The following is a 20,031-nucleotide window of genomic DNA, read 5'->3' on the forward strand; positions in this document are numbered from 1 at the left end:
CTAATACCGAGACAAGGCAAGATTGGGGCTGTCCAGTATTTCCAGTACAAGGGTGAATGAGGTGGATGAGCGATTACTCCACTAAAGTACAAATTAATGAGTGGCATTAACCATTTCAAAGCATTCATTACCAAAAAACCCCAAGCACCATTATTATTTTTGAATGCATTTTTAATTTTAGTCCTGCATGTTTATTTTTGAGAGAGAGAGAGAGCATGCGGGGGAGGGGCAGAAACAGAGGGAGACAGAGGATCCGAAGTGGGCTCCGTGCTGACAGCAAGGCTGAAACTCACGAAATATGAGTTTATGACCTGAGCCGAAGTCGGATGCTTGGCCACCCAGATGCCCCTTTAATGTAATTTTTAAGACAAAATGTGAAGAGTTGGTACTCAAAAGGTAAAGGTAAAAATAATGTAATTACATCTCCTTTTATTCTAACATGCTTATTTTCTTTGGCAAACTTCCACGTGAATATACTTTTTTCTTTCCAAATCACTCAGTAATGACTGAAGCTTTAATTTGTTGAGTTCCTATCATTATTTGCCTCTGGATGGAATGTGCCAACAAAAGCATATACTTCATCATGAAATAAACTTTATTAAAAACCATTACTTTTTTTTTTTTTTTTTTTTTTTTTGCATTTTAGAGGGTTGGACTTATTCCTCAACAAAAATAAATAATATTAGACCAGTATTTTTTCTAATATCCCAAATGTCCTTAACATTTGAGTTGTGGCATGGAGTAAATCTAATAAGGATTTAATGGCTTTCTGTGGATTCTACTTCATTAAGACAAAACCTAGAGAAAAATTTGGCCTTTTTTTTTTTTTTTAATTTTTTTTTTCAACGCTTATTTATTTTTGGGACAGAGAGAGACAGAGCATGAACGGGGGAGGGGCAGAGAGAGAGGGAGACACAGAATCGGAAACAGGCTCCAGGCTCTGAGCCATCAGCCCAGAGCCCGAGGCTGGGCTCGAACTCACGGACCGCGAGATCGTGACCTGGCTGAAGTCGGACGCTTAACCGACTGCGCCACCCAGGCGCTCCGAAAAGTTTGCCTTTTTAACAACCTTTTTGAATGCATTCTTGACCTCTTTGTTCCTCAGGCTGTAGACCACAGGGTTCAGCATGGGGACGAGCACAGTGTAGAACACGGATGCAATTTTGTCTGTGTCCATGGAATGGCTGGAACTTGGCTGTAAGTACATGATGATGACTGTCCCATAAAATATGGAAACTGTAATGAGGTGAGACACACAGGTGGATAAAGCCTTCTGGTATCCCTCACCTGAGTGTATCTTCAGAATGGTAGTAAATATGAACAGGTAGGAAATAAAGATGACAAAAAGTGCAAAAAAGACATTGAAGCTTGAGATAAAAACAAGAATCAGCTCACTTTTCTGTTTATCAGAGCACGTCAAAGTCATGACAGCTGGAATATCACAGAAAAAGTGATGAACCACATTGGACACACAGAAAGAGAGACTAAAGGTGTCTCCAATGTTTATAGAGGCATTTAAGACGCCACAGGCATAGGAGCCTATGGCCAGACAAGCACACACACCTGTCGTCATGGTGGTGGTGTAATGGAGGGGTTTGCACACTGCTGCATAGCGGTCATAGGCCATTGAGGCCAAGAGGTAATTTTCCACAGTGGCAAAGACTGCAAAAAAGAACATCTGGGCAGCACATGCATTGTAGGAGATGACCTTGTCTCCCGTTAGGAGCCCAGCCATGACCTTGGGAGTGACTGTTGAGGAGTAACAAAAGTCAACCAGAGACAGGTTACTGAGGAAGAAATACATAGGAGTGTGGAGACGACAGTCCAGCAAGATCAGCACGATCATCCCCAGGTTTCCAATCAGAGTGACGAGGTAGATGAGCGTGAACATTATAAAGAGAGGAAACTGCAGTTCTGGGTTATCGGTTAGTCCCAGCAGGATGAAATCGGTCACGTCTGTACGATTCTTCATGGATGTGATTTGAGAATCACGAGATGCTCTGTGGCAAAGAATGATCAATAAAAAAAGTTGCACGGAAATTGAAAAGCATGAGCGTTATTTTATTATGGCCATACTTTACTTGTGAATATTCTCCATTTCTAAGCATAGGAATGACAAATGCAATTTAGTGATAACTTATCCATAAAAGAATAGACTTTTGTAGAGGAAGGTTCATCACAGATCGTCTTCCCAACTTATTTTTGTATATGAGTAAATTGAGTCACAGGAAAGGGTAGTGAGCTGTCTAAGGCCACATGCCAAGAAATGTTTGAACTCCCAAATCAGATCTTTTGGGTTCACTAATCATTTCCACTTCAATAGTGTTTATGTCTATTTATTCATTCCTCTCCATATCCCCATTAGATTGATTAGTTATTATGCTCATATATATCATAAGTAACTTGGCAACAAAGAGATTGAGTATTCAAGTTTACCTGGTTACTAACAGAGCCATTCTTTAGACACATTCAGAACGGCTCCCAAACTAAATGTCATCAGTGAATTTCAATTGATTTTAACCTCATTCAATTTACACATAATCATGGTATCCATTCTTCCAAACTTAATGCTTGGGGTTGCACAGCAGTGCAATCCACAAATATATGTACATATATGCAGTGAGATTAGTGCAACATTAGAGACACATACAGTCAACAAAGGCAAAAGAAGGTACAGAATTGGGTGTAAAATATTGGCCTCTGGGCTTATGTGTACATGCATTCACACAGAAGAAATCCATTTACCACCTGGGAGACATTGGTCCTAAATGAAGTTTCCTGAGCCTCATTTTATCCATCAGTAAAACGAAGGTGATTTTGGAACCTACCTCTGTGTTCCTGTGAGTGTTAGATGAAATAATCAGGACACACAGTTCACGCAATGTGGGTATTCAGCACCATCCCGATGGGTTCTATTCATAATCTTATAATTAGGATGGAACAAGGTGCCAGTGGGTTTTGACATCCGGCAGCTTTACTCTGATGTGAGTTTTCTGACACGCTATGCCTACTTAGATTTTTTGTGTCTTCCAGTATTTCTCAGTCTGTCCTACATCCCCCGTGTTCGTGGCTTTGTCACGCGTTCTGTGTGAAAACCCTCACACAGACCTCTTTTGTTTAATTTCTTCCTTTTGGTCCACATTTTAGTTTGGGTTGAAAGACTCCTATTTTATCCTAGACATATTCTTACAGCCATTAGTGTCAACATGTAGCTGGATCATATACACTGAGGGGTGAAAACCCATATATGTGAAGTTGACTCTAGTCTGTAGATTGTTTTTGAGCAAGCACAATGGTTTAAATCCTTTTATTTATACTTGAAGTGTTGAGGGACATCCATTTTCTGGTAACTACTATTTTCCACCATCTTCTTTCTGGCCCCTCTACACATTGCATGTCCGGAATTTAAGGAATTTGTGTTTGTGAACCCATCACTCAGTAATAGTATCCAGTTATAATTTCTTGTTTAGCATTTGTCATGTTTTATGATGACTGGAATGCTCTTATTGGGCCCACATGGATAATCCAGTATAAAATTGTTATCTCAAAATCCTTAACTTTACTCATGTGCACAATACCTTTTACCATGTAAGAGAACATAAGCACAGATTCCAGGATTAGGATATGGGCATACAGGGGAGCATTATTCTGACTGCCACAGTGGGGATGAAAAGAATAGATAATAGGTAAATTATCTAGGGAGTTAGACACTGTTGAAGCTGAGACACCTTCACAGATCTCGTGGCCAACTTTCTGATTGTGTACAATTATCAACAGAAAGAGGTATTAACTTATTCAGGGTCACATATCTGGAATAAATCCATTCCCAGATCATATTTCTGGGAATTAGTAACAACTTTAACCCAGTGTTTATGTGCCGGTATATCTCACAGATAAACAGAAATCAGAAACGACAGACAAGTAGGCCGGCAGAGACACCAAAGACAGGAATACAGAGGATGGATCAAGAAGGGATAGATGGATGGATGGATGGATGAATGGGTGGATGGATATAGAAGAGGAAAGGTATAAATTGTGTACACACACACACACACACACACACACACACACACCCTAATTTACAGTTAAGAAAATGAAGGATTTGGAAGTTACATGCCTTCTTAAAATTCTACATCTAGTCCGAGTTAAGATAAAAACCCATATATCACTGATTTTAATGCCTGTGGCTTGAATCATTGCATTGTTAGATTTTCTAGATGATCCAGTAATAAAAGGGCAGGTTGTAGGGAAATGACAGTAAAACTGGAGTAAGGATCTTGGTAGCTTTATGATGATCCTTCTGGAGTCTGAAGGAGTGTCATTTCGCCCTGTTTGGTTAGTTATCCCTTCAATAACAAGTCAACACATAATTAACAGGAGAAATTTACCACCTACCCAATCTTACCATCTATCATAGTTGCACTGTAAGCCTCGACAGAAGGTTTTCTTTTTTCTAATGCAAGTGCCTGATTTATGGTTTGATTGCCTAGGTAGCCACGCAGAGAGACACCCACTTCAAAGATGTCTATCTCAGAAAAAAAATGTTTATCTCACATGTTCTACCGACTGAGCCAATCAGGTGATGTCTATCTTGAATAAACACATTGCCAGCCACTAGATAAAGAGTTAGCTTCTCACCTCCCAGACTCCTTGGTTTTAGAGATCTTGGTGGATTTCAATAACCTACCATCCCAGGCCACTTGTTTTTCTCTTACAATGCTTTAAATTCCCTCTTTTATGCTTTAAATTCACCACTCAAGTGTGAACCCCAGATACCTTAGGTGTCCATCCACCACACCAACAAAAGCAGAACCCAGACCTGCTCTCTCTCCCTATCCATGACCTTGCTGTGTGGCCCCAGGGATGCCATGTGGTTTCCAGGATCTGTGAATAATAAACTTTATCTCATTCAGGTCTCCTGATGGTTATGGCTGAGCAGGTCTTGCAGTCATAATGAGAACCTCAAGAGTCAGTTCAGCCACAAGTCTGGTTGCCAACAGACTTGGACCAGCACAAAACAATAGATTTTTGCTAACTTCTTAAGGAAAGCAGCACGAAATTTCGTAAATACTATCTTACTCTCTGAGGATTAGAATGTTGTGGTTTTTTTTTTTTTTTTTTTTTTTTTTTGCATTTGAATCCTATACTTAAGTCAAGGTTTCAGAAAAAGTGTGCAAACAACTAGATAGGAGCTCAAAAACTCTTAGAAGAGGTAGCTGCCTCGCTGCTTCTGCATCAATTACATTTTTCACTAAAAGCGTATATTAAACAGAGAAGCTTACCTTGCTCTTGAAACAAAATAAAAGACAATCCTGAACTGAGTCTGAAATCAGAAATTCAGACCTAGAAGAATGTATAAACAATTTTGGAGCATATCTCAGGTATTGGTCCCAAAGTTCCAAGGTACATGGAGAGAGGAAGAAAGGATCATAAACATGGAGTTAGGAAGCCCAGGCTCAAGTCTTGCATCTACCGTGGATTTTTCTGTGTATTTAGAAGAGTCATTTACCTTACACAGAGCTCAGTTTCCTTATTTGTGGTATAGACATAATAAAATTACTTGCCCCCCGATTTCACAGAATTTTGTCTGTGAATGAGGGTGGGTCTTTAAGGACCTTAGTAAGGGTTATCCTTTCAACATAAAATAATATAATTATTATCTTAGGGTGTTTCCCCTGGCTGTGGTTGCAGGGTCACTGCCAACACTCAGTTTGGGAAAACACTGGTGTGTGTACTAAAAAGCATTAGCATTCATTTAGATAAATGGTGACCAAAAGAGTCTACACGGAGTCTGGTCCCTTTACAATATTGTCATGTGGAGTCATGATATGATTTCAGGCCCTAACGAATGGGAACCAGGAGAAAATTTGTAGGTGTGAAATTCCTAGGGGACAGGCCCGTATGAGGGCAATCACTTCTATCTAGGGAAGAAGCAATTAAATTGTATACAGGGATATAATTTCTTCTGTTGAGTAGCACATAGATGCATTTGTGGTAATTTTCTTTCCTTCCCCAAATTTTATTAAGCTGTTACTCAGTCCATAACTAGTGGGTTTAATACATTCACATTTTTATATTATTGATATTTATATTAGATTATAAAAACTTACTTTATTTCTTGTATGCCATCTATTTTATTTTACTTTTTTCCTTTCCATTCTTTTACTTGTTGTAATTAAATTGTAGACTGTTGGATTTTTAGAGATTGATAAATGAAATCCTGTTTTCCTTCTTGGGTTTACAACAAAGCAAAAATATTACACATAGGCCAAAAATATGGAGAGTACATTTCAGCTTTAATCCTACTAAGGCCATTCAAAAATTTGATTCTGGTATGTAGACAGATGGGTTTCTTTTCCATCCTGAATTACCCTGTTGTAGCCAATGCAGCTGACGTTCTATCCAAATCCCCTAGGCACTCATGTGGCTCCAGAGGTAAAAGTTGAGCAATCGAGAAAACAGGTAAAGGTGGCTAAAGGTACAAATGTCTAGTTATAAGATAAATAAGTACTAGGGATGTGACATACACCACGATTACTATAATTAACAACACTAATACGTACACTTGAAAGTTTCTAAGATGTTAGATCTTAAAAGTGCTCATCTCAGGATAAAATGTTGTAACTATGTGATGTCATAGATGTTAGTCAAACATCATTGCCATCATTTCAAATAATTATGTTATATATCTTAAACTTATATAATGTGATTTATCAATTATATCTTAAAAAGCTGGAAAAAGCAAAATTTGAAATCACTCAAGGTAACTAACCACTTCAATAGATTGAGGAGAAAGAGCACATTAAATTATCTGATTTATTAATTCAGAAAAAGCGTTTAAGAAAATCTCCAGTGCCTTCGTGATAAAAGCAACCAGAAATCTGACAGAAGTGAACTTCCTCAAAAGTAGAAAGAGTACTAATGAAAAGCCCACAACTAACATCATACTCAAATGTGAAAGAGTGAAATCCTTCCCTGTAACATCACATATTAAGCAAGGATGCCTGCTTTCACTACTTACATTCAAAGTTGTACTGGAAGTTCTATCTAGAGTAATTACATAAGAAAATAAGAGTTAGAAGGCATATAAATTGGAAAGGAAGAAGAAAAGCCATATGATATTCAGATGCTATCTCACATAGAGAAAATCCAAAAGAATGTACAAGAAACTATTAGCTAACAAACTTATTCACCGAACAAAAATATGTAGTGCTTACGTACGCTAGCAATAAACAATCCCAGAAGAAAATTAAGGGAAAAATTCCACTTACAATAGCCTCCTTATGTTAAAATACAGAGGAATAATCTTAACCAAGGGTGAAAGTGTTGTACACTGAGACTACAGAATAAATTGTTGAAATTCGGGAAGGCCTAAATAGGTGGAAAGACATTCTGTGTTCACGGATTGGGTCATATGATGCTGTTTACTGGCAATACTTTCCAAAGTGATCTACAGTTTTGATGTAATCCCTCTCAAAATTCTAACGACTACAAGGAGAAAGGCTATTGCGAAAATTCAAATGGAATTTTGAGGGACCATCAACAGCCAAAACAATATTGAGAAGGAAGAACAAAGCGGGAGGACTCACCCTTCTGGATTTCAAAACTAATACAAACCTAAATTAATCAAAGCCATTTGATATTGCCTCAAGGATAGTGACGTCGGTCAAGTGAATAGAATTGAGAGACAAGAAATAAACCCATGTGTCTATTGCCAGTTGATTTTTGACAAAAATGCTAAGTTCATTCAATGGCAAAAGAAATCTTCAACAAATGGGCTGGGACAGCTGGATATCCACATGTAAGAGTGAAGTTGAATCCCTTCTCACAGCATATATAAAACTCAACACAAAATGGTTGATGACTGAAATATGAGAGCTAAAAACATAAAACCATTAGAAAATGTGAGAAAAGTTCCAGACCTTGGATTGGGCAATGGTTTCTTATGTATTACATCAAAAACACAAGCAACAAAAGAAAAAAGAGATAAGATGAACTTCTTCAAAATTACAAACCTTTGTATATCAAAGTATATTTTCAAGAAAATGAAAAGAACGGCTTAAGAATGGGAGAAAAAAATTTGCAAATCACATTACTGATAAGGCTGTAATATGCAGGCTACATGAAGGACTCTTACAACTCAACAGCAGAGAAACCAATAGACCCGTTGAAAAATTGGCAAAGTCCTTGAACAGACATTTCTCCAAAGAAGATTTACTCAAAGCCAATAAGCACATGGAAGTATGCTCAAAATCATTAGGCATTAGGGAAAAGTAAATCAAAACCATGAGATACCATTTCACACCCATTAGGATGGTGTGTAAAAGAAAATGGAAACTAACAAATTGTAGCAAGAATGTGGGTAAATAGGAACCCTTGTACGTTGCTGGTGGGAAAGAAAAATGGAACATTTGCTGTGAAAAACAGTTTCATGGTCTTCAAAAGGTAAGCATAGAATTACCGTATAAACCAGCCATTCTGTTCCTAGTAATATCACCCAAGAATGAAAACAGGTCCTCAAATAACACTTGTGCATGAATACAAATATTTCTGCTGCATTATTAACAATTGCCAATAGGTGAAAACCATCCAAATGTCTACCAATTGAGAATGGATGAAAAGATGTGGTATATATGTACACTGGGGTATTGTTCAGCCGTAAAAAGAAATGAAGCATTGATACATGCTACAACACAGATGAGCCTCAAAAACAATGAATTGAGTAGAAGAAGTCAGACATAAAAGATCACTTATTATATGATTCTGTTTACATGAGATATCCATAATAGGTAAATCCATAGGTTATTGGTTCCCAAGGACAGGGGGCCTTCATGGGTACGGGATCTTCTTTGTGAATAAAAAAAAGTCTTTTGGAATTAAATCGAGGTGATGGTTGCAGAACATTGTTAATGTGCTAAATACTACTGAGTTGCACAATTTAAAACAGTAGATTTTTTATGCTAATCTCACATACATTAAAAAAGGCCAGGCAGAGGGAAATTAAACAGACAACAGGAGGAGAAAATAATGTGATCACAAAGGCGGGAACTGATGGAAATGCCACTGAGGAATGCTGGCGGTCACCTGCAGCTGAAATACACCAGGGACGGAGTCTCCCCTAGAGACTCCCAAGACTGAGATCTTTGTTTCATCCCAGTGAAACTGATTTCCAACAACTGGCCTTCAGAACTGCGAGAAAACAAATGTGTGTGGTTTTAAGGTCCCAGAGTGTGGTCATTTGTTACAGCAACCGTAGGAAACTAACATAAAATCTTTATTATCTTTGCTGTGTTCAACCACTGGGTTTTCAATTTAACACGTTCCTGCAGTATGAGCTAGCATACTCTGTTGTCTGTGTTCTGTTTTTACAAAGAGATGATGAGTTTTTCTGTTCGGTGTCAGTTCCTCTTCTCATGCAGTTATTCATTCCTTAAAATCTTTTACTGAGCCTCAGCTCTGAACTCTCAAGAGTCTTTGTTAGTGAACAAATCAGAAATTGTTCCTGGCTGCATAGAACTTTTATTCTAATAGAGAAAACAAATGAAAGGAGTAAACAAAATTCACAAAAATGAATAAGCAATATTTTGACCACTGTTTATGAAGAAGATAGAGATAAATATTTGTGCCCTTTTTTTCTCATGTAAATTTGTTCCTATACAGAATCACATTTCATTAGCTACTCTTGAGCTCTATGGAATAAACATTAGTCTAGACTCTGAGAATACATATCTAAATGAGATACCATTTGTGGGCTCAAAAGTCTTGCAATTCAGTGCTACAACTAAACCTATAAAAACAAAGCAATATAATTCGTAACTGTTTTAAGTAGTTCTATGGAGAAGGTTGGCATTATAGATGATTGAAAGAGAGATAAGAAAAGGAGCAGAAGGGAAAGGATGCTGACATGTTTTGAGCAGCTACTCTGTTCCAGGCACCGTGCTACAGTCTGGCTCGTTCAGTACCCGTTTAATAGAAGTCTGTGAGAGAGGCAGTAGTTTCCCCATTAGAAACTCAGAACACTTACATAACTTGCCCTACATCACAAAGTTTGGTTTGGAACGGAATTCACATTGGATTTGTTCTCTCTCCGAAACGTGTGCAAGTTGGCGCTAGCCATTTTGGTTATGATTTGGAGGCTGGTGAGGATTCAAAAGAAATCATTGTAGAATCAAGTTATGTTGGCGAAATTTGATAGTTTTCTCAGCATAAATCCTCCCCACCCCCACAACATCCTCCAGATGATCTTATGGGAAGCTCTCTGAATCTGTTAGGGTCAATAATACTAGCTGCCAAGCAAGCAAACTGCAAACAGCAGTGACATGACCATAGAGGTCTTTCGTGCTTGCATATTGTTCCATTAGTTGTTCTGTGGGAAACTCTACAGAGATTCAGTTGACCCTGATTCTTTCCATTAGTAATTTTGTCATCTCTTGTGGTCTGAATCCTCTCCACCCAGCTGGTGACAAAGAAAAAGAATGAACAGGACATCACCTGGAGAGTTTCGTGGTCCAGACTCGGAAGCAGCATGTATGATCTGTACTCACATTCCATGGCTAAGAACACAAACATATGGTCAAAATTAATTGTATGAAGGCAGAGGAACAGAGCCTATGTTTTTTCCAGGAGTAAAAAAGAAATAGTTTAGGAAAATAACTAACCAGTCTTTTCCATTGTAATGCTTATGATCATCAAATATTCATCTTATACCTCCTTTCCTACAGAAAATTTCTTATTCACCTCCACCAGGGAGACAACCTAAATCCCAACTAATTAATATAGAAGCACAATGTCCAGGCTATTGGAGAGGTTAAAAGGTCTTCTCCACCCAGTCCTTGTGTGGCTCCTTGTTGCCTAGTAACTTATGCACTAAAATGAAAACTTAGCTTCTTCCACATTCATTCCCAATAAATAAAATTGGACTAAAGATAATGGGAAAAAAAGGAGCTCCCATTCAGAATAGATAGTAATGGAAGGCGCACAGATTTCAATTTAGAAATCTTATGGAATCGACATTTTGAAGGCCCCTCAACCCTGGTGATGGGGTATATTTCTTTATAAGACCCTGATTTTTCTTTTTGGAAAAAATTCCCATTTTCTATTAGTTTCCTTAGTACCCGGTCCAATCTCTTAAATGTTTTTTTTAATACATTATTTTTTTAACCTCTTTTGAAATATATCAGAGAAATAACTATGTCCATTGCCATATTAACAAACAACAACATCAGCATCACAGTTTGGTAGTTTTTTTTTTTAAGTTTATTTCTTTATTTTGAGAGAGAGCATGAGCAGGGTAGGGGCTCAGAGAGAGGGAGAGAGAGAATCCAAGCAGTCTTGGTGTCTTCAGCATGGAGCCTGGTGCGGGGCTCAAACTCACAAACTGTGAGATCATGACCTGAGCTGAAATCAAGAGTCGGTGGGTCAACTGACTGAGCCACCCGGATGCCCTAAAGTTTGGTGGGTTTTTATTTAGTTGTCTTGTTAGATTTATAACTATTTGATTTGGAGGCTGCTAATAGGAAAGGCCTCATGTTTTTAATTTCAGTTCTTGTTTGTTCATTTCAGCATATAAGAAAGTGATCAAATTTAGTATATTAGCCTTGCATCCGACAATCATTCTATAATCACTTATTAGTCCCGGGAGGGTTCTTTTCTCCTATTTTTTTCCTATTTTTTACGTAGGCATTCATGTCACCTGTGAACAAAAAACAGTTTTTATTTATTCCTTCCCAAGTCTCCGCGTCATGAGATTCCATTCATGTACCGTAGGGATGGAGGAAAGCTCAGTGATTTCCACGGATGAAGGAGTAGAGACTGGCAGTCTCTAACAGAAATGGAAAGGGAAATATTAGAATTATAATGTATTCTCCATGGTACAGTGCTGGTATGACACTTGATCTTAGCCAAAAGGCTGAGAAGTGATAGTGCAGTGCTGGTGAACACAATGCTCTGCATTTGTTAAAACCCTTAAAACCCTACCTGGCAGAGTAAAATTAATATATACAAAGCTTGGGTTCCCAGTGTTACAAATGCCCCATGGTAATACAAAATTCCTTTTTAGGGGAGACTAGGTGAGAGTTGTATTCATTTTCTATGGCTGTTATAACAAATGACCACAAACCTAGAAGCTTATGCAACACATATTAATTCGTTCACAGTCTAGAATCCAAAAGTCCAAATCAGGTTCTCTGGACAAAAGTCAGTGTATTAGAAGAGCCACGCTCCCTCCATAGGCTCTAAGACAAAATCCATTTCTCTCCTCTTCCATTTTCTTATTTATTTATTTATTATTTATTTATTATTTATTTATTTATTTATTTATTTATTTATTTTAAATTTATTTATTTTTGAGAGAGAGAGCATGAACAGGGGAGGGTCAGAGGAAGAGGGAGGCATAGAATCTGAAACAGGCTCCAGGCTCTGAGCTGTCAGCACAGAGCCCGACGCGGGCTCAAACCCACAGACCATGAGATCATGACCTGAGCCGAAGTCGGCCGCTTAACCGACTGAGCCCCCCAGGCGCCCCTCCTCTTCCATTTTCTGATGGCTGTTGTCATCCATGATTTGTGGTCACATCACTTCATCTACTTCCAATGTCACATTGTCTACTCTTCTATCTGTGGTCAAACTTCTTATAATTATACGTGGGATTTCCTTCCTGGTCCACACAGAAAATATGGGATATAATCTTTAAGTTAATCAACTCTACATAGTCCTTTTTAGGCCATATAAGGTAACCTTGGAAGATTCCAGAAATTAGGATGTGGATCAAGTCATTATTCAGATTGCCACAGGGTTACATTGAACATTCTGCACTGTTCTGAAAATTTTCTGTAACTCTAAAATACTTCTAAAATGAAACAATTATTTAAGATAATTATAAAAATTTAGGTAATAATGTTTTTGACAGGAGAAATATTACCATAAACGTAGAAGTGAATGTTTGTGTTATATTACACTGCCCCCAAATAGTAGGATGAAAATACTAGTATATTCAAGCACAGTCTTACAAATACTGAAATATCAAAGCCTCTTATTATCTAGAGGTAACAAATTAGTTGAGGGTACATATTTATGTGGGTAAATTTTTATAGTATAAAGCTTTCTGAGGATCAAAATTAAAAACATAAATATTGTGCATTATACTAGCATATTGAATGTACATTATCTTTATTATTGACAGATATTGTCATATATACTTCTATGTAGATATCTAGAATCATTTCAGTTAATTATATTTCGTACATATGAAGTAATTTTCAAATATAATGAGATACTAACCTTTAAATAATTTTTTTGAGAGAGAGAGAGAGAGAGAGAGAGAGAATTTCAAACAGGCTCCACATTCTGTGTGGAGCCCAATGAAGGGCTTGATCCCATGACCCAGGATCATGACCTGCGCTGAAATCAAGAGTTGGACACTGAACCGATTGAGCCACCCAGGTGATCCAACACTTCAAATAATTTTAAATTTAATGTCTTTTTATGATTTACTAAAGAGTATTTATTTGATATGTTACTTCCCATTTAATGAGGCATCACTTCAAAGTAAAAATTGTGGAATTGTCTCAGATGATTCACTTGATTATGGGATCCAGGAAATCATTGTGCCCAAACTTTGGAGTACAAACACTGAGTGAGATAAAAATATTTCAGCAAGGCAGAAAATAAGCTGTGCCCCCTTAGGGTAGATACACTCATTTAGTAGTATATTACTTTAAGTATATTCTCAAGGTTATTCTTAAGTTAGGACTCTTCAAACAGCATTCAACTAATGAAATAAAAATATTGGACATAAATTTCTATTCTAATACATGAATTAAATATTTAAATTATTATTATTAAAAACTAACAACATTCCAGTTAATTCTGGGAAACTCCCTACTCCAATGTGTATGTATCCTCATGGGCACATAAGGATATGTGCCCTTCTGTTCATGGTCTCATTTGTGTCCCTATTTTATGTGTTTCTGCATTGATGTGGTAGAAACAAATTCATGTAGAATAAATGAATAAATCAATACCTGCTTTTACAAGTAGGCCCCAGGCGATTTTTTTTTTTGACAGAGAGAGATGGGGAGCCAGTGAGCAAAGGGCAGAGAAAGAGAAGCAGAGCTCACTTAAGTGGGGCTCAAGCTCACCCAAGACGTGGCTCCAGCTCACCCGATCTGGGAGTCCAACTCAAGAACCCTGAGATCATGACCTGAGCAGAAGTCACATGCTTAATGCCTGAGCCACCCAGGCACCCAGGCACTTAGACATCTTAATCATTCTTGTTCAGGTTATTACATTTCCGGACATATGTTTTTTTCCTTCAGGATAAGAGGCATTGAATAAGCAAAGATATCACTCCAGAAACTTAATTTCACGGTGGTCTTAATGAAACCAGATTAGTGTACATTGTACAATGTTAAAAAATCACAATCTTAAAGATAATTTTGCCTCTGAAATGACCTTCATGAGTGCACTCTTAACCTCTTTGTTCCTCAGGCTATAGACCACAGGGTTCAGCATGGGGATGACCATGGTGTAGAACACAGATGCCATTTTGTCTGTGTCCATGGAATGGCTGGAACTGGGCTGTAAGTACATAAAAATGAGTGTCCCATAGAAGATGGAGACTGCAGAGAGGTGAGAAGCACAGGTAGATAAAGCCTTCTGATATCCTGTAGATGAGTGCATCTTTAGGATTGTGATAAATATGAATACGTAGGAAATCAAGATGACCATGAGAGCAAAAAAGCTGTTGAAGCTCACTACATAAACAAGAACCAGCTCACTGACACGTCTCTCAGAGCAAGAAAGGACCATGACTGCAGGAACATCACAGAAAAAATGATGAATCACATTGGACATACAAAAGGAGAGTCTGAACGTGTCTCCAGTGTGGATAGAGGCATTCAGGAAACCACAGGTGTAGGAACCTATGGCCAGACGTGCACACACACCTGTCGTCATGGTGGTGGTATAATGGAGGGGTTTGCACACTGCTGCATAGCGGTCATAGGCCATTGAAGCCAACAGGTAACTCTCCACCGTGGCAAAGGCTGCAAAAAAGAACATCTGAGCAGCACACGCATTGTAGGAGATGACCTTGTCTCTTATAAGTAATCCAGCCATGACCTTGGGAGTGACAGCTGTAGAGTAACAAAGGTCCACCAGAGACAGGTTACTGAGGAAAAAGTACATGGGAGTGTGGAGACGAGAGTCCAACAGAATCAACACTATTATCCCCAGGTTTCCAACCAGAGTGATGAGGTAGATGAGGGTGAACACGATAAAGAGGGGAACCTGCAGTTCTGGATCAGTGGTTAGTCCCAGCAAGATGAACTGCGTCACTTCTGTCCTGTTATCCATCAGTGTTGAGAACCACAAACGCTATGGCAACGAGAAGAAAGAAATGGGTGATAAACCAAGAGACTTACATTGAAAAGTGTATACATACAGTATGTGTTATTTCATTAGAGCAGTAGCTTGTATATCACGTTTCTCCAGATAAAAAAAAATTAGCTTGACAACAAAAGTCAGCGCATTAATGATGTGTAGATTTGCAAACTGTTGAATCTGAAGTATGGAGCATCTCCTCAATTCTAAAGTTTTAGAAATCTGTAAACTGAGACGTAGAGAATTAAATAACTTGATCAAGAAGGCTTGTCCAGAAGGAAAGTCTGGCCGTTCACTTCCCCCAAGCCTAGTGAAAGCAGGTACTTGCCCATGACTCACCCACCAGGAACTGCTGCAGACCCTGTAGAGGTACAGACGGTCCCCAACCTACGATGATTCGATTTAATGATTTTTCCACTTTACGATGGTGCAACAGTGACACACATTCGATAGAAATCAAACGGTGACTTTTGAATTTTGACCTTTTCCCAGCCTACTGATGTGAGGCTTGACTCTCATGATGCTAGGCATTGGCACCAGCCACAGCCCCCAGTCAGCCACGCAATCATGAGGGTCAATAACCCAGACACTGGCAACCATTCTGTGGTTCACTTTAGGTACATTACATGAGATTTTTATTAGAAAACAGACTTTGTGTGAGATGATTTTGTGCAACTGTAGACTAATGTAAGTGCTCAGAGTGTGTTTGAGGTAGGAGAGGCTAAGCTATGATGTTCAGTAAGTCAGGTGTATTAAGTAAATTTTCAACTTACCGTATTTTCAACTTACCATGGAGTTATTGAAACATAAGCTCATTGTAAGTCCTGGAAAATCTGTATATTCCTTACATCCTCTCAAGAACATCATGGGTTTAATTTGTTATTACGGTCATTTAAATTATGATGCACAAGGGGTTCCTGGGTGGCTGTCACTTGAATGTCTGACTCTTGATTTTCGCTCTGGTCATGAGATTGAGCCCTTGCATCAGGCTCCACGCTGATTCTCTTCCTGTCTCTCTGCCCCTTGCCTGCTTGTGCTCTCTCTCTCTAATAAATAAATATGCACAGGACATTGAGTAATTTTTTATATTTATTTATTGAAAAAATGTCTAATGTTTATTTGTTTTTGAGAGAGAGAGAGAGTGTGAGCAAATGAGGGGCAGAGAGAGAGGGAGACACAGAATCTGAAGCAGGTTCCAGGCTCTGAGCTGTCAGCACAGAGCCCAAAGGCGGAGCTCGAACCCGTGCACCATGGGATCATGACCTGAGCCGAAGTTGGAGGTTTAACAGACTGACCCACCCACAGGCTCCGATTTTTTATATTTAAATGAATATTAGTTGACAAGCCATGCTTTGAACCAACTTTTGAACCCACACTGAATGGTTCCTAAGATGACAATCTAAAATGTATTGAAATGAAATTGAATTGAACTCAACTTACGATTGCTCATTGTCTCTACTGGTCCAAAATCAGTTTGTGGTTTCCCACTGAAGTGTCTGAGAGACACGTGCATGGTGCACATGGTGGGCTGCCTGGAGCCTGAGGAGCTGGGATAGTCAGTACTCCTCCATAGGAAGAGTACTATAAATCTGTTCACTTAAACTTGAAGCCTTGGAAGGGCATCCCTCTTCTGCTAACTACTCACATCTTCCTCCTAAACTTTGACAATTTCCCATACAACAGGGGAATTACTTGCCAACATTAGACATTGTGGACATTGTTTGCCAACCTTAACACACGTACCTACTTGGAGCCTGTACTACATTCTATGAGCAATAATAAAGGCTTTATATGTCAAATGTGTGTGCATACAGGAGGTAGTATTATTATGCCTCCTTCACCATTGTGGAGCGTGAGGATTTGAGAAGTTATGCGATGCTCTAAAATACACAGCTAGCATGGGAAAGAGTCAAGATTCAAGAGTTAAATCCACTTTCTGTGTAATCAAAAGGCTCTGCTTTTAGCCATTCGCTGTCAACATCTGTGGCTGTACTGCTGACGATAAGCTTGAAATTATAGGGGAAAGTTATAGGGAAATTATAGGGGATCTTGTTAATTCATATGAAGGATTTTGTAGTTTAAGTTTATTTCACTCTTGCTCTCGCTTGTTTGTGTCCAATGAGAGGCCAGCATTGAGTGACCAGGATGAAATCACCACTCGATCAATTAGAGACTCATCTATGGCTGTTTTGTTCATATCTTTAGCAAAGCAGGACGATGTTCCTTAAGTATCAATAAACTCCCTTCTGAAGGAAATTTTGACATGTATACGCCAGTCTCACCTCCGTAGTTTGGAAAAACATTGAAGACATCGATTTCTGTTCTCAAATAACTCGAAGTAAGCAGAGCTGCCCTACTGCTTTTGCATGGATTACACTTGTCGTTAAAAATGTTTACGGAATATGGATGCTTACCTGTCTTCTGGGTGAACAGGAAGAGCCAATGCTAAGTAGCGGGTCTGAATCAGAATCTCAGCCATAGGATAATGCATAAATCTTACTACAGGAGCTCTCTCAGGACATGGTCATAAGGCTCCAAGGTCTCTGAGGCAGGGAAAAATGGAGGAAAGCATATTAATATGGTTCAATTTCTGAACCTACCATGCATTCCTTCTGTGTCCTTAGAGGAATCACTGACTTCCTCCTTATTTGTAAAATAAAGATGATAAGATTACCTCTTACATAATTCACAGACTCGTGTCTGTAGATAACAAGCAGGGAGGGTCTGTAAAACATCTCAGTAAGAAATTATCATTTTTGAAGTCAATCAATGGGATTTTTCTCTTGGGGTGTTTCCCCTGGATGTGGTTGCAGGCTGATAGAGAATCCACGATAAGACTTCTGTGCACTAGCAAGTTTAACATTCATATGAATAAATGATCACCAAATGGGTTCAGCATGTAGACTGGTGCCTCTACAATGGTGTCATGTGGAGTCATCTTGGGATTTCATTGGCTAATGCATGGGGATGTGGAGAGAATTATAGAGACACAGACCTTCTCTGGGAATTTCCCCTGGGAGAACATTTCCGGCACCTCATCCCACCTTCTCAGGATGGAAGCAATTAAACAGCCTGTGGGAGCCACTCTGGTTATTTTCATTGAACACACACGTTTTATATTACTTGTTATTTTTGTCAGTTTATAATTAATGCATGATTTCCATACAGTAACATCCACAATCTTAGCATATAGTTTTAGGAATATTGTCAGATTCATGTCAAGTAAGCACTATCACCTAAAAAAATTCATACAAACCTCTCTGTGCAAACCCATTCTCCCACTCACTGCCCCTGGAAACCCATAAACTCTTTTGCCCAAATAAAGTTGCCTTTTCTAGAGTGTCCTTACCCTTAATCTTAGAACATGTACTGCGTAGGTCTATAATTTTTCACTTAGCATTTGAGGCCCATCTGTATCGTTTCCTGTATCAAAGGAGAATATTTTTACGGCGGAGTAGAATTTTACTATCTGGTTGTTACTGATGGTTTATCTTATTCTTAGTTGAAGAACATTTGTGTTGGTGCTAGTGTTTTGTGATTACAAATAAAGCTGATTTAAACATCTGCCTCAAGTTTTTTTGTTTGTTTGTTTTCATGGCAAAAATTCTTATTTTTTAATGGAAATGTAGCTAGCACAAAATGTTACATTAGTTTCAAGTATACACCACAGTGATTCGACAACTCTATGCATTATGCTCTGCTCACAATTGTAGCTACCGCCTGTCCCCATGCAGCACCATTACAATACCATTAACTGTATTCCCTTGGCTGCACCTTCTTTCCTTGTGACATATTCGTTCCATTCCTGGAAGACTGAATCGCCCACTCCTCTTCACCTATTTTGCCCTTCCCCCACGTGGCTCTCCACTGGCAACCACCAGTTTGTTCTCTGTATACATGGGTCTCTTTTAGCTTTTTGTTCCTACGTAACCTCTGTCTGATGGAATGTGTTAAGTCTTCCGCTGTCACTCCTACGGTGATGGAGGGTTTCTCACAGAGGAGGAAGTCATCTCCTATGACGTATGCGGTGCTCAGAGGTTCTTCCTTCTGGCTTTTGCCACCGTAGACTGCTTGCTGGTAGCTGTCATGTGTAGAATGTCAGCGCTTACTTGACATTCCGCCGCTCTGACTACCATCATGTGTGTGCTCAAATGGCGGTAGGCTGGTACGTTTGGGGCTTGCTGAATTTGCCATCCACACTGGAGTCACCTTCGGCCTCTCTTTCTGCCATTCCAATGTGGTCCATTACTTTTTCTGTGATAGCCCCTCAATCCTGGCTCTTTCCTGCTGTGACATCTACGTAAATGAGATTGTGCTCTTTAATTAGTGGATTTCTAAGTCTGTTTTGCCCTTATAGTTATCTTGACCTCCTATCTGTTCACATTCCTTGCCATCCTGAGGATGCTCTCAGCACAGGGACAGTGACTTTTCTATTTGCACATGGGCTCACTCATGCGGTTGCATATCTGCTGCACAGTCAGCTGGGCTGAAAGGCTCCACATGGCATTACTCACGTTTCTGACCGTTGATTCTGGTTATTCTCTCCCTTTTCTCCACATGCTTTTTCGTCTTCCAGAGGTTGGACCTGCTTTCTTACATAATATTTTCAGTGTGAAAGTAAAACCGAAGGGTTTCTTGAAGTCTAGACTC

At 39.0% G+C, this 20,031-nt stretch overlaps 2 protein-coding genes and 1 pseudogene across 2 annotated transcripts; 1 reads left to right on the forward strand and 2 right to left on the reverse strand.

The window, feature by feature from the left end:
* LOC123600537 (olfactory receptor 5B2-like) lies at positions 1-1,975 on the reverse strand. The gene is made up of 2 exons (XM_045482570.1): positions 1,028-1,975; positions 1-81 (listed from the first exon to the last, which is right to left on the reverse strand). The coding sequence occupies exons 1-2, from the start codon at positions 1,970-1,972 to the stop codon at positions 1-3; spliced, it is 1,026 nt and encodes a 341-aa protein (XP_045338526.1). The 5' UTR covers positions 1,973-1,975.
* Positions 1,976-14,415: 12,440 nt separating this feature from the next.
* LOC123602718 (olfactory receptor 5B3-like) lies at positions 14,416-15,354 on the reverse strand. The gene has a single exon (XM_045487185.1). It carries the CDS (start codon positions 15,352-15,354, stop codon positions 14,416-14,418), a length of 939 nt encoding a protein of 312 aa, XP_045343141.1.
* A 419-nt stretch (positions 15,355-15,773) lies between these two features.
* Positions 15,774-19,806, forward strand: LOC123600538 (annotated as a pseudogene).
* Positions 19,807-20,031: the final 225 nt, after the last annotated feature.

This window comes from Leopardus geoffroyi, chromosome D1, assembly GCF_018350155.1.
Source record: "Leopardus geoffroyi isolate Oge1 chromosome D1, O.geoffroyi_Oge1_pat1.0, whole genome shotgun sequence".
Lineage (NCBI taxonomy): Eukaryota > Metazoa > Chordata > Mammalia > Carnivora > Felidae > Leopardus > Leopardus geoffroyi.

Coding starts and splice junctions, on each gene's coding strand:
- LOC123600537 (XM_045482570.1), bottom strand. CDS start 1,972: ATGAAGAATCGTACAGACGTGACCGATTTCATCCTGCTGGGACTAACC. Junction 82..1,027: donor CGGAGCGCCTGGGTGGCGCA/GTCGGTTAAGCG, acceptor TTTGTACTTTAG/TGGAGTAATCGCTCATCCAC.
- LOC123602718 (XM_045487185.1), bottom strand. CDS start 15,354: ATGGATAACAGGACAGAAGTGACGCAGTTCATCTTGCTGGGACTAACC.